The 17,951-nt window shown below is 37.3% G+C and overlaps 4 protein-coding genes across 6 annotated transcripts in view; 1 reads left to right on the top strand and 3 right to left on the bottom strand.

The window, feature by feature from the left end:
- Positions 1-17,951, bottom strand: part of LOC124408937 (bestrophin-4) — a 341,487-nt gene that overhangs the window by 155,965 nt on the left and 167,571 nt on the right. The window lies entirely within an intron of this gene.
- On the bottom strand, positions 2,443-16,646 carry LOC124408943. Of its 2 annotated transcripts, XR_006929479.1 has the most exons (6): positions 16,228-16,644; positions 12,990-13,274; positions 11,732-12,052; positions 10,830-11,075; positions 9,983-10,738; positions 2,443-2,455 (listed from the first exon to the last, which is right to left on the bottom strand). XR_006929479.1 is itself a non-coding variant. In XM_046886280.1 (5 exons), the coding sequence occupies exons 1-5, from the start codon at positions 16,604-16,606 to the stop codon at positions 10,482-10,484; spliced, it is 1,488 nt and encodes a 495-aa protein (XP_046742236.1). In that variant the 5' UTR covers positions 16,607-16,646; the 3' UTR covers positions 9,241-10,481. The 2 variants fall into 2 exon arrangements, 1 of the variants encoding a protein (XP_046742236.1); XM_046886280.1 differs by lacking the exon at positions 2,443-2,455 and having other exon boundaries at positions 9,241-10,738; positions 16,228-16,646.
- Positions 2,587-4,825, bottom strand: LOC124408964 (ubiquitin-fold modifier 1). The gene is made up of 4 exons (XM_046886309.1): positions 4,669-4,825; positions 4,410-4,466; positions 2,819-2,949; positions 2,587-2,742 (listed from the first exon to the last, which is right to left on the bottom strand). Exons 1-4 carry the CDS (start codon positions 4,671-4,673, stop codon positions 2,669-2,671), a joined length of 267 nt encoding a protein of 88 aa, XP_046742265.1. The 5' UTR covers positions 4,674-4,825; the 3' UTR covers positions 2,587-2,668.
- Positions 4,975-8,429, top strand: LOC124408941 (protein tumorous imaginal discs, mitochondrial). 2 transcript variants are annotated; one of them, XM_046886276.1, is made up of 6 exons: positions 4,975-5,289; positions 5,537-6,009; positions 6,194-6,457; positions 6,540-6,984; positions 7,782-7,912; positions 8,027-8,168. In XM_046886276.1, the coding sequence occupies exons 1-5, from the start codon at positions 5,112-5,114 to the stop codon at positions 7,895-7,897; spliced, it is 1,476 nt and encodes a 491-aa protein (XP_046742232.1). In that variant the 5' UTR covers positions 4,975-5,111; the 3' UTR covers positions 7,898-7,912; positions 8,027-8,168. The 2 variants fall into 2 exon arrangements, with proteins under 2 accessions (XP_046742232.1, XP_046742231.1); XM_046886275.1 differs by lacking the exon at positions 7,782-7,912 and having other exon boundaries at positions 4,976-5,289; positions 8,027-8,429.

The raw sequence follows: 17,951 nt of genomic DNA, 5'->3' as shown, positions 1-17,951 counted from the left end.
TATTTGTTTTTCCGTATTTGTTTTCAATTGTCAACGAATTTTTTTTCATATTTTCCTTTCTCATAGTTCACTGAAAATACACATTCCATGACAGATCATTAGTTTATTATCCTAAATAAAGATCTTTAATGAAGCCGATTTGAATTTTAGATTGATTAATTAACTTCGGCTGACCGTTAGTAATGGAATGAATTGAAACAATCAAGTTGAGAATAAAGATAAATGTAATTATCCGTGACATTCGATATCATACATATGGCAGATAGTGGAACATAATAAAAAAAATTTCACCGATAGCACGGAGCTCGCGTGTAATGAGTTTTATATAGCATACATGAAAATAACTGAAAGCAAAAGACAAGAAAATAAAAAACCAAAAAAATACGTATATTATGCACCAAGTATTATACTAAATACATACATATAAGTATACCTAATACAGCATTTCATACGGTATATTCTGGGTACGTAATAAGACTCGATTAATAATAATTAAACTAATGGTTAAAAAATAAATACAAAAAAAAAAAAAAAAAACATACATGAGCCTCCTCAAGGCTTTGAAACTTAAACCTTAAAGTAGCCTAAGTAATGATACACGATACATACATACATACATACATACATACATAAATACATGATACATAATAAACATGATAAGAATTTCCATTTTATACATGCATTTGATGCATATGTGATTATTGTGAATTCATTTTTCATTCCATTTCCATGTTATGCGATGGGAAAAAAAATTTACAGTTTTCCGGCATCAGCCAGCGTATTTTTTTGAGTAGCAAAAAAAATTACGCATTTGCAGCGTAATAAGTTTTTTAATTATGTAGTATATATACATATATATATGTATATACTACATATGTATATGTATGCATATATATTTATACATATATATGTATGTATATGCATACATAAACATATACTGTGAACAGTATGTAATAATTTATTATACACGGTGCTATGTCCCTCCCTGTGGTAGATCTTGATTAACAGTAAGTCACAAATGAAAATTATTATGCAATCAAAACTTTCGTCACATATAAAAATTGCTTGTCCATTTTTCTTTCTTGTACTTACGCGAGTGATGAATGCACTTAGGTTTGCAGCTGAAGAATAATGAAAAATCATTATTGAATAATCATTTCATATGCGATTTACTGATGATAACAAAGCCAACGGGCACATAGTATATACATATGTAACATCAAATATTTGAAAGACCAACAAAGGTGCCAAAAAGACGTCATTTCACTTTGAAGGAGAGAAAAAAGTCAAACACCATTGAAAGTTTAACAAACAAAAGAAAAATCAGCTCAACTTTTAAAAGCCATTCCAATCAATGATATTATTATAAATATTTACAAACAGCTTTATATTGATATTCGCACTCAGTTGCATTCATTTCGTTCTTAAGAGAAAATATGTTTGCAAAAAACAAAAAACAAAAAAAAAAAAACAAAAAAAAAGCAAAGAAGAAAGACTAATTCGTTAAATTGTAAAAAGGTGAAAATCAACATGAAATTATTAGCCAAAATTATATAAAGTTATTATACATTTAGAGACGAGCAGAAATTACTGGGGATGCAGATAATTAATAATAACGAAATTGTTCTGACATTAATTCCTGTGCTTTTGTTACGTCCCTCAATTTTATTCTGACTGCTTATTTGCGTCGGATGTTTCCCACTTACGAGTGTGCAACTTATAAATCCTTTTCGATTTCTGCACCCCTTGCGTCCATATTATTAGCTACACTTTATTTAATCGCAATAGCATCAAAATATTTAACAAGTTTAGGTTGGTTGTGACAGGAATGATATTAAGATATTTTAATATTATTTTTCTATCACGTAAGCCTAGTTCAATAATCATTATTGTACTGTGATTCATTCATTTGTTCACTTTCTTTTTCTGCTGTTCCGTTGTCTTCATTAGTATTTATGAACAATTTAGACCCGAGTGATTAAATTTCCAATGAGATACAGCAGTGTAGCGTTATTCCCAACACAGAATTTCAAATTTTATCAATGCGACATTAAAAAAAAAATTATTATTATTATTTATTAACTTACTGTTGGAAAAAAGGAACGAACAACACTTTATATTGAAACTTTTCTTTGGTATTCTGTGCTGCGAATGGCATCCGTCGTGTATACTGTAATTTGTCGTGTAGTGATGTACCTTTGTATCGACCTTGTATCTTTAAATGTATTTCATCTATAAAACATTTCTACCGAATGCCTTCAGGAGCCACGTTACAAAATAGCACCCCTGTTCAAGGATTTCTTCAATTTGTTGTCTTTCTTTCCAGCGAGCCTCACAGGGTGAAATTTTGAAATGTGCAATCATGAGAGCTTATTTCGCCATGTCAAGTTATTCAACATCCTTTTTCCCCTGCAAGGTATTTTCGTCTTGTGCTATCGCATGTATATATACATATCTAGATTCCGAGTTTTGGGTAAAAAAATGGAATAAAAAAGGCCAATAATGCAGTATGTAGGAAAGCATAGATATCGTTGTTATCATTATTATTGAAAATCAATTTCAACGTTCAACATTTACAAATCAATAATATATTATCATTTAGTTCATTTTTTTCAGAAAATGCAAAAGGAAGGAAAAATAAAACAGAGAAATGTATGGATTATCAGAATCAACTGCATTGGTTGCCCACTCTGTCTCTCGGTATGAGCCTCAGTTCGGAGCCGTGTTTCAAAAAGACGTTACCTGAAAATTCATTAACCATTACTATGAGTACGATCGAAAGATAAACTAAAAAAATTTCTTTAGAAATAATTTTTACCCGCTGTTTGCTGTGGATTGATTCCTACACCGTCGTCAGTAATGATTGCTGACGTCGCCGGTGCTACCTTGAATTCCTCGGCAGCAAATTTCAGTACTGCGGTGAATGGTGTGTTGTCTGGAACGCTAAGTCTGTAAAAAGCAAGGAATTTTTTTTTTTTCTTTATAGTCAATTAAAGGTGAGCTTTAAGTAATTTGGGCTCATCTTGTCATCGCATGATGATGTACTGCAATTGTGGATGATTGTCAAAAGATGAAAAATGAATTTTTTAAAGTTTAGGTATTACGTAAAAAAGTTTAATAGTGTCTTTGAAAAAATGATTTGTACAGATTAGAGTTGAACACACAGTGTTTTACATGTAATATAACTATACAGTATTCAACTAGCTAATACCTAGTGTACCGTTGTAAGGATGACCAATCATCATGGCTGTATATCCTGCCAAACGTTGGGCATTGGACCGTTTTTAGCAAAGTTTAGCGTCTCATTGACGTATCGACGAATCGTAGAAGGACCATTTAGCAAAATTTTCATAAAACTCACAAGATCGTTGTGTTTGAACAGATTTTTAGATACCCAAGAATCGGCATCGTGCGTCATACTTCTACCGAAATAAAATATAGCATCTACGAAGCTGGTTCGAAAGTCCGAGTCTTTGATGAGGATTTTGTAAAGTAGTTCCGTTTCGAGATCCAAAAAACTTAGAGTGAATTCTACATCGTTAGTGTTTAATTTCGATACAAAACAATTTGCGAGTATCTTTTTGACACCGCTGGTCTCGGTTAGTTCCAAAAAAATTCTAACGAGCTTAGGCATGAAACCGTCTTTCAACATTCTCTCGACGCATTCTAAGACCTGTTTCTGTTTACCTTGGCCCGTCAAATCCTCCCACGATTCAATCATAGCATCATCGTCAATATTCGAAATATCTACACCCAATTCCTGCAATAAATCTATCACAGCATTGTTGGAAACTGATTCAGTTAATAATTGTTCGATAAATTGAGCGAGTCTGGGCTTTCCGCATGACTGTATGTACAGATCTATCATCTGATCGACTATGGATGTGGAAACAACAGTGCTTTTCATGTAAACTTCGAGAAGTTTGTCGCAGGCTTTTTTTAGAATTGAACACGGGTAAAAGTAATTGCGATTTTCGCTCTTCCACCAGTCTCGTAAATGCTTCTCAAATATGTCTAGCTTGTTTTCTTTTTCTGCTTCGACTATCGTTGCCTCGACGAATAGTGCGTAGCTAAATATTTGTGACACGCTTTCGGTATTTGCCAGTGCCGCAAGACTCTGGCTTTCTATTATAATCAAGTACCTATCGATCGCTTTCAATATCTGTATAAACTGAGTCTCTGACGCGTTATTTTGGTAGCTCATCATTAGTAGGATAAATTTTATGTCTGAATTCATAGGCCAAATTCCGTTGCTCTTTGGAGAGTAAATGCCTCCGCATCATCTGTTCAACAAAACGAAATGAAAAAAGATTTTTTTTTCTCAGAATTACCAGTCTGAATACGGTGTCTGAAATGAATATACAATTCTTCTGTCTCTTCTTTGTTTGAAAATTGTGTTTTATACTTACACTTTGAAAGGTAGCTTTGGATCAGACGTGAGAGTGATCTTGAACGTGACTTTCGATCTGAAATCATTCGTAATTTCAAATTACATTTGATAGAAGCTTTTATTATAATCTGTCATTGGTGTGATACTTCCTAAACAGATGTTTGTCAGCAGCGTGTGTGACCAGCTCTGTCAATTATTCGAATTTTTAAGGTGGAATCAAAAGAAATTTAGCAATATGAATCGTGCGATTTTATGGCGGTGATATAAAATATACTTACGCCATGATTACGGATGCCCTTTATTATGCCAATTAGAATTGAAGAAATTAATGTCCTACGTATGGAAATAACCTCAAAGGAAATGGGAGCAACACAATTGTGAGTCACCCGAAGTTGGCTCAATCATAGCTGAATTATCGCATCCGATTGCGAGATATCGATATATGGCTGGACTAAATTCGTCTGAAGATCCCCAATTTCGCCAACTTTATTGATTTTAATCGGCAAAAAACACGTGTCTTTGATGCAAAAGTATGTAATAATGCCGCGTAGTCGATAAAGTACACCTAAATGACCTAAATGGATGAAAAAATATCACAGCTATCGCATATTGCAGCTGTAGACGTTGATTGAGAAATTTGTGGAACATTCGATCGGTCTTAGAGTGTTCTTGTATTTTAGTGGTCACGTGACAGTCGCCCGCATGTCCCTGGATATCAAAGATGGCCACGACCAAAGGTCTTGCGGTAATTCTTCGGCCGAAAAGTATCTCTTTAATCGGTTGTAATAAGTTGAATAATCTGACATCGATCACCTTGCAACAATGCAACACCTGTCGGCGTCTTTTCTCGGCCTCGGCGCTTGGTGTCGAGTTGTGGAGTCATCGGAAATACGAAAAACGTAACGCACCGCATACCATAGACATTTCTAGATTACATCATGTCCCCTTCAGTTTCACGACATCGTCTCGTTCTAAATTCACCTGATTGCTTGGCAGAAATTTGTTTAACTGAACGAAAGGCTTTCACTCTGGTCTGTGGTTCTCACGACCGGTTTCAGCCTCTTCTAGACGACCGTCGTTCATAACCTTAAATAATCTCCACGCACTTGTGGTCATCTCATTTTCTATCCAACGTTCCTTTTGCAGATATACAAGCCAAATCGACGCTGCTTCCTCGCCGCGGTATTCACACTACCTACAAGCTTTCGGCGAAGCGGAATTACTACGAGATATTAGGTGTGCCGAAAAACGCCTCTCAGAAGGATATCAAAAAGGCGTACTATGAACTCGCCAAAAAGTATCATCCCGATACCAACAAGGGGGATCCCAATGCTGGAAAAAAATTTCAGGAGGTATCCGAAGCCTACGAAGTGCTCAGCGATGAGACTAAAAGAAAGGAGTTCGATACTTGGGGTGCCACTTCCGAACAGATGGGCATGGGAGGTGGTGGACAGCGCCAAGGAGCTCAGGACTTTGGCCAAAACTGGCAATTCAGATCGAGCGTCAATCCTGAAGAACTGTTTAGAAAAATATTCGGTGAAGCTGGATTTCAGACCGGAGGGTTCAACGAGTATGAGGATTTTGCTGAGAGCAACTTTGGCTTTGGAGCATCGCAAGAGGTAGTAAATCGCTTGTTATAAATTCGACTCTTTTTGCAATTGAACTTGGACATTGCGTGTTTTTTTAACGCTTAGTTTAATTTGCATTTTACTGTACTTATTCTTTACTCACATTCCCAACAAGTAAACTTTCAATATTTAAATCACAAAATTTATGCCTGTACTATGTTTATACGTTTCCTAGGTCATCATGAACCTGACATTTTCCCAAGCTGCTCGCGGTGTTAACAAAGATGTGAACTTAAACGTTGTGGATACGTGTCCTAAATGTTCCGGAACTCGCTGCGAGCTAGGAACAAAGGCAGTGCGCTGTCAACACTGCAACGGAACTGGAATGGAAACAATAAGTACAGGTCCATTTGTGATGAGATCGACTTGTCGCTTCTGCCAGGGATCCAGAATGTACATCAAGTATCCATGCGGTGAATGCGAAGGGAAGGGTCAAACGGTAATTTGAATTTTTCTCGGTAACTTTCAATAATGAGAACTGAGAAAGACGTTCATCTTTCTCACTGATGGAACTTTTTCAGGTGCAACGTAAAAAAGTCACAGTCCCAGTGCCGGCTGGCGTTGAAGATGGTCAAACAGTGAGAATGGCGGTGGGCAACAAAGAGGTCTTTATAACATTCCGGGTCGAGAAGTCAAAGTATTTCCGTCGCGAGGGTCCAGACGTCCATACAAGTGCCGAAATATCATTGGCTCAGGCAGTTCTCGGTGGTACGATAAGAGTTGAAGGTGTTTATGAGGATCAGACGATACAAATACGCCCTGGCACTTCTTCCCACACGAGAATACGCCTAAGTGGGAAAGGTTTGAAGAAAGTTAACAGTATGGGATACGGCGATCACTATGTAGATATAAAAATATCCGTTCCATCGAATCTGGATCAGAAACAAAAGGCACTGCTTCAGGCTTACGCAGAGTTGGAAACTGGCACACCTGGCACCATATACGGAATCACGTTCAAAAAGGATGGTAAGAAAAAACAAGACAGTACCTAATTCGGTTCGTGATTTTGCGAACTGAATACAATATTTGTTTTTCACACCATAGTGCATGATTATATATCAATAAGTTCCCAAAAAGACGGAATATATTAAGACTGATCTGGTGTCTAACTTGACAGTGTTTAACGAAATTATATTGCTTGCAATGATTCTGTCGTAAAAAGTTCTGAATTTCTTAACGATCCACAATTGGTTTTGGTGAAATAATTCTTGAGCTTAAACAGACATTGGGTTAAGACTGTGTAATGTATACAGAAATTCTCAACGAAAGAGCAAATCCAGAGTTTCAGAACACAATGTCAATGTCTCATTACTATGATTGTCAATGCGATCGTAGTTGCTATATATAAATATATATGCTTTACTGTGATATACACTGTAGTTAAGTGTCGCTTGAGTTTTTCCTCGTGTACCTGTCTGCATTGAAAAGAGAAGAGAAATAAAAATAAATAGTCATTACAATTGTCGCCTCATCGTTTTATTGGTATTGGTTTCAATAAGATAAAATGCTTCATTATAAATATTATATAAATATTCCCTAAAATATACACCTTTCATCTGATAAAAATGAGGGAATAAAAAAAGGCAAATATAATTCATAATCGATTGAGCTGCACTAAAAATTTAACTATAATAACATCGCGTTTTGTTTTGGTACTTTATTGATTCCTTTATGAAAAAAATTTTTTTATCAATCGATAAGATTAGAGAAGAAGAAAAGTTATAATCTTCAAAGATATAAAGCACGATTTAATATTCTTTTAGGACAATCGCGCGAGAGCATGGCAGGTTCCGAGGCGAAAACTCAAGCGAAAGAACAGTATCAAAATCAGGAAAGTGACGGGATTCTTGGCAAAATTAAGAAGGCTATATTCGGCTAAAGATCATAGGCATAGGTGAGTGAAGTGGAATACTTTCTCTTTCTGGTTTGTTCTATTTTTGGGAAATGAACCGTTTCTAACCCTCTTGTGGTTTCATTTCTAAAATAAAATGACCAATTATTGTTGAAGGTTCGAAGCAGTGCACCACCGGTCCTCTAGATTTAATGGAGAGCATCCGCATGGCATTAGGCAATCGACCGGTCAACGATAAAATAGTTTCATCTGTAGTGGATGGACCTGGAGACAAGCCTCAAGTTACAGCGTCAAGTCGAACGGAGGAGGCAGCAACAAAAATTAATTCCAAATATGAGGAGGACAACGTTCCGAATGATAAAGACAAGGAGGACTGCAACAGCGACGTGCAAGCGAGAAGACATAAACTGCCGTGAGCTAAAGTAAAATGTTTATTAGAAAAAACAGAACTAGAGGAAGAAGAAAGAACACCACGGATTGTATTCTCTCTGAAGTTCTGGTAATGTAGTTGTTAGAAAATAAATTTGTTACACTTCTTTGTATATATTCTGATAAAGATGTCGCTTCTTCTTCTTCTTTAAATTGGAAGTATTTTGAGAAGACTTATTTATCGTTGGTGCTGAAAGCATGACGATCAAACAATCGAGTTACAGTGACACTAGTGGCAAAGAAAAAAAAGGAACACTTATCAGGCATAATTGCTTGATTACAGTTTCGTCCTTATTTAGTTTTTCTTCCTGGCGATTAGCTTGAAATAATGATATTTGACAAAATTGCCTTCTATCATATTACGCATTCTTCCGGTTTACGAATGCTCTTAATTTTACATATATGTATATCACATATAATAAATCACATATACACAGACAAACTTGTATAATGGGAAAAAATAATTAATGAATTCTCAAGATCTTTCAATCAATCATGAAGCTTATTCATGTCCAAGAAACAATTAGCAATTCAAAGTATCTCAGAAGTGCGGTGTATAGAACAACCGTATTAAAAGAATAAAAGCAAGGAAATAATAGTAGTTTATTGACGCATCCATCGATAGTTGAATGATAATGATAAATAATAAATTCATCAAGTTACCTTACAAATTGGGAATTGTTTGTATTGGGTTGAGTTAATTTTTGTACCCTTCCTAACGTTTTCAATTTAGAGGTACAGTAATGTTCATTAATGCTTTGTGTTTCCGGCTAACTTGTTTTCGGTCCGAAACAAAATATCAGCTCGATTCTGTACGAATTATGTGATTATCACGCATTTTGTTTTGGACTAGAAACAAGTTAGCTGGAAGCCCAAAGTATTGATGAACATTAATCTACATGACGAGAAAAAAAAAAGAATGGCAAAAATAACAGCCAGTTAACGGTGATAAATAATTTTATTATTCATTTCTTGCATGTAAAGTACGTAAATAACGTATAATAATTGTACAATAGGTATTTCTTTTTTTCTATATTTTTCTATCATCTGTTTTACATACTATCAACATTCACGGTAAAATATATGTACGGAAATACACACGTACATGTGCATATAAGTTATATTTAATAATAGTTATATAAAAAGCACTCAGGTAAGTTTATTATTTTATAATATAAAATATCTATGTATCACACTTGTGTGGGAAGGGGAGGAGTAGCGATCAATGATACAACATCGAGTAATCTATTATACATCTAGGTACACCTACCATACACATGTTATGTGGCGTAGAAAAATTTCTTTGCAGTAGTGAAACATAAAAGGGAACCAAAAAACAAAAAAGTCTTCGTTACATGAAATAGAAATTATATTTCTTCCAAAGATTTGGTTCTTGTTTTTGTTCTGTTTTTTTTCTTCGTTAGCATATCGGTTATTATCAGTACTGCAAAGTTATGCATATTATAATAACTCTAGCTCGTGCTAAATTTTTGTGGCATTTGAATTCAACTGATATGCATCACTTCTTTAGACGATATTATTATAGTGATTTGTTGTACTTCGGTAACCTTTCGACGAATTGATTTTCTACAGATAGCTTGCAAACTCTCTTAATCAAAGGGAATGATCAACTTTTGGCTGGATCTTCTCGCTTTTACATACTTATAAAGAAAAAAAGTATACATTTCTACCGCTTATATACTACATCCGCACATACTCGTATATGTATAATATAGGTAACGTGATTTCTTTCATTCATCTATTCATCCGTTCGTTATTTTCATACATCCACTATTTATCAATTTATGCGCTGCCGAGTTGTGCCAAGAAACCTTGCAATTTTCAGAAGCTTACTTAAACCGGCAGTTTAATAATTCATGTACATTTCTTTCTCAGAATTCTCATTATCATCTCTTTCCTTTATCCGAGTTCACAAAATAATAAACTTTATCTTGGAATCAGAGTTTAATTAAGTGATCTGCAGGTTCCGCAACAGAACTCAGACTAAACGCGATTAACATCTTATAGATTCGTTACTTTTGGAATAGGTTCTCATTATTTTCTTTTCTTTTTCATATCATTAACAAGGACTTCTGCTGCTGCTACTGCTGTTGAGGAAATATTAATATACGCTTGGTAGCGTCGAGTAAAATTGAACGCACACCGTAAACTTGTGTATTCGCTACGTGTTCGTGAGGAGGCCGTATTTCAAGCCGATATTTGTAAGGCTCTGAGTAGCCGATACTTGGAGTATGGCCACAGCCACGGCCGCAATCGTAACCGCGCCCTCGAGGTAAATCGCATAGGCGATTCTGACTGGACCGGAAGTCGTTGCCAAACCACCAGCGGCGGTAAAATCCAAGGGAAATAACAGGCTCGCCGCCAGCGGTCGCAACCTTCCAACCCCGAAGCATAATATGCCGATTAGATAGTATCCGCCTGGAACAGAGTATTTTTTCATTTCACACTTTATGAACTGAACATTAATGGACCACTCGCGTCTTTCAAGCGCCATCATCATTATATTCACCTATGCAAGCGAAGGGAACGATCTTCACCCAACGAGGAATAGTCGTGTATTCCAGATGAACGACGGCCTCTTTGTCTTCGCTATTTCCTCCCTGCTGTTTTCGCCGCACTGCAAAACTCTGCAGACGTACAGCCAGGAAAATCCCCGTGTTCAGGATGAGCAGGAAGTGGGCCGGGATTCCGATCGCTGCGAATAAAACCGCGACTGTTCGTCCTGGCGTTGTTCGGGGCACCGGAGCGCCGAATCCTGTGAAAATTTGATGGAAATAATATAAATGTTGATGAAGGTGAATGTATTCAGTGTTGCCTCGAACCTTCCAAGTTTCTCTCAAATCAGGCTTAGAATAAAATGAAAGAAAAAAAAAAAAATTGTGATTTCAAATCGCTCGCAACGCGGGATTTCCGGACGGAATTATTACGCTCGATGTTGAATTCCTCGCAGCTCCCTGCGGTTAGTCATTGTGACAATAAGGTTTCGCATCCCTCCTTCCCCGAGCTTAAAGCACGCGAGGTGAGTCCTCGAAATTTCCCGTTTCTATTTATAATACACTGACTGATTGCGAGATCGAAAGAATCAAGGTGCAGCAGTTCGTTAGTTGGCACGCTAAGGTCTTCTGTAATATACGTGGTTCAACGTCGTGATATGTTACACGGAACGCCTTGTATATATACCTGAATTAACCACCCCAAAACTAATTAAAGTCCCGTTTTTACTCATATAATGTGTGACACATATTACATAAAATTTTAGGACTTCGGTTGTTTTATAGTAAAACGAATTTTGAAATCGTTAAATTTCAACTAACGAGTTTGCCTTCCAGAAAAGACAACGGCTAGTTGCATCGAGGATTATCGCATTGCGGAATCGGTAGAAATGGAAAATCGGAAGATGACGAAACCCACCCAAGGTAGTCAGCAGGGAAACGGCGAAGAGGAAACACCCGGGAAACGTCCAAACCTGGCCTCCACCACCGCCGCTTTCCCCGTATCCAGAGCTCACGGCGCCCAGGAGAAGGTTTTCGTGTTTGAGAAAGTAGCTTTGAACGGTGCTGACCCAAATCGGTTCCTCGGCTTTAACTTGACGCAGTTCGGTGGCTAAACTGATCGCCAGCCCCCTTTGCTTTGCCGCCAAGTCAGCAACTTGTTCTCGTTCACGAGGACCCTCGGTGCTGTAAAATGCCGCCGCTCCTGCGATCGCCCAAAGGCTCAAAAGCCATGCTAAACCTGAAAGACGAGTTCACGTTCGTTGTTAGACAAGCGTTGAATGTTGTTTCCGGGATGAAAAGTAAATATATGTAACACCTGTATTTCGGCACGTCCACTATTCGACCATTTTTAATTTATTTTCACGCTGTTGGTACAGAATTTCAGTGTTCTGAAATATGTTAATGCAACGTGATATGTGTATAGATTAATTTTGAAGTCGTTGAAACATCGACGTTTTTTCCAGTAATTTGAAACTGGTTAGGAATGCTGTATATTTGAATTTTAATTTTCCGGAATTACGAATTCGTGTACAACGTTAGTTTGAAACAGTTGTTATTCCACTGAGTAGTCGTTATTCGTTTAAAATATACATTGTGTGGCCTGCAATCGAATACAAGACGATTTCTATCCACATTAATTCGAATTGGAACGATCTATATTTATCGGACAGAGTCAAAGATTTGCAACTTTAAAGAATATAAACTAGGTAATTCGAATCTTTGCCACATCGGGATTGGAATGGTACTGTATAATGGATTATTCTAAATCCCGTTTTCTCAATTCGGTATTGTTTACTGGGTGGCATATATTAAAATTAATAACAAACAGTATCAAGCAGAATTGAGTTAAATAAACTTCTTGAACATTTTTTCATGATTAGGGAATTTGTATAAAAGTGTTCATAATTCGTTTATATAAGGGTACATAAGATAAATTACATAAGAGAAGTTCGGGGTTATTAACTGTCGAGATATAGCTGTTGCAAAAAAAAAAGGAATAAATCGCTTTCATTTGAATAAATTATCTGAGAATAATTAATCAACTCCAAATACCAACGGTCTATGTATAAACGTATAAAAAAAAATTCTGATATTCTGTGAATTCCGCAATAGCTATCGTCTTCTTATATCTTTTTCTCGTTTGCGTGAATTAACAAACACGACAGATTTCTTACCAAACTGGCAGAGGGTCATCCGCCCGAGAAGTCTCAAATGCTTGCATATTTTTGACGATTCTTTTGGATTCTCGGCGGAATCTCGTACGAGTAAAGGCGGGTCTTGAAGGGAAGGAAACATCCGCAGGCGGTACGGAATCGTCGGGCATGTTTGAACCCCCGTTGATCTCGAGGCAGCGGGGGACAATTCCTGATGCCCTTGATGACGAGCTTCCGCATCGCCGTTCTGCATGCTGCGATCTATCTTCGGTGAATTACTTACACCCATCGGAGGTCGCTGTGGGCCTTTGACAAAATAAATCATATCACGATTACGTCCGTGTTGTGATCATAGGTATAATAAATATAGTATAATAAATCGTATAGCGATTGCGATGTTATACAGAAATCTAGAATTCTCTAAAAGCCGCACGGTTTACACCGCGCGTTAAACAAAGCGTTACACACGTTTAAACTTAACGATTCGAACGAAAACAACTAACCGTCTTTTCCTTTTTTTACAATTGACAGAAATAATAAATACAGAGCACACGGGGACATAGACGTCCTCCTACCTTACACGACGCCTTGAATTCCGGTGTAAATGTAGACTGAGTGTGTCCGCGTTTTGCCAGGGTACAATGCCACCGCTGAGTATCGCGTATACCGTAACACAGTAATAGACACAATTACATCGGTTGCTGGCTGCAGGCTCTTATAATCTGTACAACGTTTCTAACGTAGGAGGAGGCGCGAATCGCGACACGGTTTGCGGGTCGAGGCGGTTGTTACTACTGCGAGAAAATTTTCGTCGCCGGCTCTATGAAGTGTCTACTGCATGTATAAGAAGTCTGAGCCAATTCCCCAGTTCCTGTTAAAAATGAGTCAAAAACGCGCCTCCTACATTGAAAGCGTTGTACAGAATATAACTTATTCACTTTTCGCGGATCAACATTTTCATCACACGTTCCTGCGGGAATCGTGCGGCCAGTGATCGGAATTGATTCCAGGAAATATCCCCACGCAACCTGAACTTCTTTGTAGTGATTCATTCGGTGCAGACGATCAAAGCTATAGTATTCCCGAGTAGTCTATTTTAAAGTGATTCCCGGTATATAGCGCCTACATCTGCATCGTAATATATGTATATTTAATAACTGTACAGCGTTCAAAAGCGCCGCGGCTCCGACAATGATGGCTGTAGATTATATACGTGTGTAACGCATTATCTATGCAAATATTATACGTATAGTAAATGAGTACGAGAATTTGTGCGATGATACATGAATGTCGTTATTGATTTTTAGGTGGGTTAATGTTATGCTAGAAGCAGAGCTGTCGTTCTCAATTAATACAAGGGGTTTTCGCAACGGTAGCAGGTAGATAGATACATTGACTTGCAGCGGAGTTCGTTATCATCGCACGGCGAGAGACCGGATGTAATTTATCCGTAGGTGTCGATTTTTATTATACGGACGTTCAATCAAATCGGAAAACTAACTCCACTAATGAATATTATATGGGGATTTATATCACTCGTAAGAAGCCATGCGCATGTGTAATAAGATACAGGATGTGAAATGATTGAAAATTTTCCACACACACACACACACACACTTGTTTCGACGTTTATAATATGCGAATTATATACGCATATGTGAGTCTGCATGGGAATAATATACCCTAAATACGTCTCCTTTATTTGCAATAATTACACCTCTTTCATGTAATGCTACACCGCGTATAATGCACACAATACAGGAATTAATAATGTTGATGAAAATGGCGTTGGAGAAAAAAGACTTGTCGACAAGCGTGTAATAATATAACTGCCAAGTAATTGTACTTGCATATTACGATATGCGTATATATATAGTTAGCCTTTGTGTGAGTACATACACATTGTACGTGTGATTGAATTTCACCGGAACAAACGTAACTCCGGAAGCTGTAAAACCGGATACACGCATATGCTTATAACGTTTATACACATATAAATTTTCTTCAAAACTGCACAGACGCGACCACGTGCGTCAGACGTGTAACCGCGGAGGTCAGCCACAACAAGCCCCGACCTTCACCCAATAATATCACGGCGATGTTAATCGGATAATAATCACACCGACTATTATTATTATTATTTATATTAATTAGTTTATTTAGCGAAACCACGCAAAAAATTTTGGCGATAATCATTGAAACCATGAGCGCAGAACTTTATAATGAAAGAAATAAAAGAAAATACACTGATATCATGCTATACGTAAAAGTATAGAACTAAATACCGTAGGGTCACGGATGGATAAGTTATAATTGTCCGGCATATACGTCGTAGGATAATATTTGACTAATGTCAGTATCTGCCATCTAATTCAGGTCAAAGGTCATTTTTCTACCCGTCCATGCCCAATAACTTATGTATCTTACACAAGTATATGTGTATATATACTTTATACATATAAATGATGTATAAAATGCGACCCTTGCACGCGATCGTATATTTTTCCGTGACATGTTGATAACACCGCGCGTGCCTGTAATATGTACCGAAATCGATTGGTTATACTTGCATGGATATATATGTATGGGAATCTAGAATTGAACTATGCCTGCGAACATTGACTTTTTCGATAATTCATTGCAGGATGTACCTATGTAATGTTTAAGCAGCAGTACGACAGAGTGTATTATAAACGCTCGCTTGCATTCGGTTCACATTCGCGATTCATCGCTTGTTCATTTTTTCCTATGTATGTACTCGTACATATACCCCGTATAACGTACGTAAATATAATATGCGCATTAGAATTGACTAAAAGAATGTTTTTGTCACCTTTGTTGTGATTATCATTGTTATCATCATCATCATCATCATCATTGTTGTTATGGTATGTACGCGACTTTTTGAATCGAAGCTATTATAAATTGTTACAATTCACGGGTAAAAACTGTAAATACTTCTCACCTGAGATAATCGCACTATTCTTTTAGATATGTGTTCGAGGTAGGTATCATATATAATACTTTCGTCAGAGTATCCCTAATGAATGTACGCCTATGTGTTATTATATAGTGTATCTACTAGTAGGTACACCACACTGTTTGGTTAACGGATTTTCTAGCCTGCAGATATTACGTAGATGTATAATAATAACAATACATGTTACACCGTTCTCCGCAACATCGTTGTAATACGCAAACCTATAGATCAGTACGTAACACGTAAAAATGTTCAAGTATATTTTACAACAAGGCATACCGACGGCACAAACGACGTCGTCGTCGGAGTCGTGATCGTCATCGCGACGCTCCGTCATCATCCTTAGGCGGAATTCTGTGACCCGTTGCCGGGATGCGAAACGTGACGAGCGCTTGTCGCGCGGGTGGACCAAGTTTTTGACGAAACACCTAGACCCTCGGAAATAAGCGCCTCTACGTTCCGCTGCTGCTCTACCTCCACCTGCACCTGCACTTGCACCACCACGTGGGAGACGCACTCCTCCGCGGACGATTGCATGTCGGCGTCGCGACGCCGGAGTCTCGGGAGACACTGCCGCAAGCACCGATGTCACGTCGAGCTCCTCGGTCACTGTACTTGCGAGATTCGGTGCTGGTCGGGGGAACCTTGGCACCTCCATGACGTCGTGTTCGCCGCTTAACGATCAGCCCCGGTCCCCCACCTCTGCGTGGGTCAATCTACCTGTAGAATTTTGGCAGATTATCCAATTCGTTCGTATCGTATTATGATAGATCATTCCGTTCATTTACCCCTTCAACTTTTCTCTTTTTAGGTGTATTATAACATTATATGCGCATTCTTGTCGTTTAACGTATTTAACCTTTCGATCCAAATTATCATTTTTATACGTCGATTAGCTTGTTATTTGAAATATTCATGTAACATTCTGCTGCAATGCTATACTGTGTTGTATTTAAATTTTTTATAAATACGGGAACAGACTTTTAACTTTAGACTAACCGTTTTGTTATCAAACCCGCGTGACGAAAATTTTATTTAAAAGCTAAACTTAGTATGTATATATAGTATATCAATATCATAATATCAAACTATATATTTTGGGGAATTTTTGCGATATATATGAGTATAAATACTGTATGCGCAACTTGTTGTTTACACAGCTGGTATTCTGCAGCAGGCCTCCAATATTGTGTGTAAACCTATACATGAATGTGTGTGTCTGGTTAGTTATTGTTATTACTAAACTAAACTGACTTATAATAAGATTTTAATGTTATAATGTGGCGAAGCCAGTGTGTGCAGGTACGGGGTCCATTAATGCCGTTGAATACAGATATTTTAAGAAAATTTAGTCTTGGCGGGCGAATTTTTCGCATGATGAATTCTACCATTTTGAAGCGTGATCGGTGGTGAATGTCAATGCTAAACTATTCTTGCCGTTCGAGTGTTTGGCGTGAAATGAAGTTCAATGATTTTTGAATGATAAAAATAATCGTAGAGATAAAATTAAATCTCAAGCGTACGGGTTAGCGGCGGCCATATTAGTTTTGATTCGTTAATGTTTCAAAATTTGACCGGTGCAATGAAATACGCGACCTAACTAGAATCTTATTAATATTTCCGCTCATTTGGAAAATAACTATTATTCTCGATTTCATTAATTATTCGTTACTTTATTTTTTATCGATTGGTGTATATAATATGATGTTTTGAAATCAGCTATACGCTAATTTTAAACTGAATATGCTAGCTAAGACGCGAAATGTCGAAGCTAAATGTACAAAGGTCGAACAGATAACGAATACAGGCGATAATATGCCAATTATCCTTTTGGCACGATGCAATTCACATTGTAAATGGAAAATTGATCCATGTTTGAGACAAGTATATAATGTATCAGGCGTGTACCCCATGGCACACACACACACACACACACACACACACAGGTATGTACGCATATAATGTATTCACCGGCGCTTCGCCACTTTGGTAATCAAAAATTA

The sequence above is a fragment of the Diprion similis genome, chromosome 8 (assembly GCF_021155765.1).
Source record: "Diprion similis isolate iyDipSimi1 chromosome 8, iyDipSimi1.1, whole genome shotgun sequence".
Classification (NCBI taxonomy): Eukaryota; Metazoa; Arthropoda; class Insecta; order Hymenoptera; family Diprionidae; genus Diprion; species Diprion similis.
The sequence above is the reverse complement of the archived record's forward strand: the minus strand, read 5'-3'. Positions and strand labels throughout refer to the sequence as shown.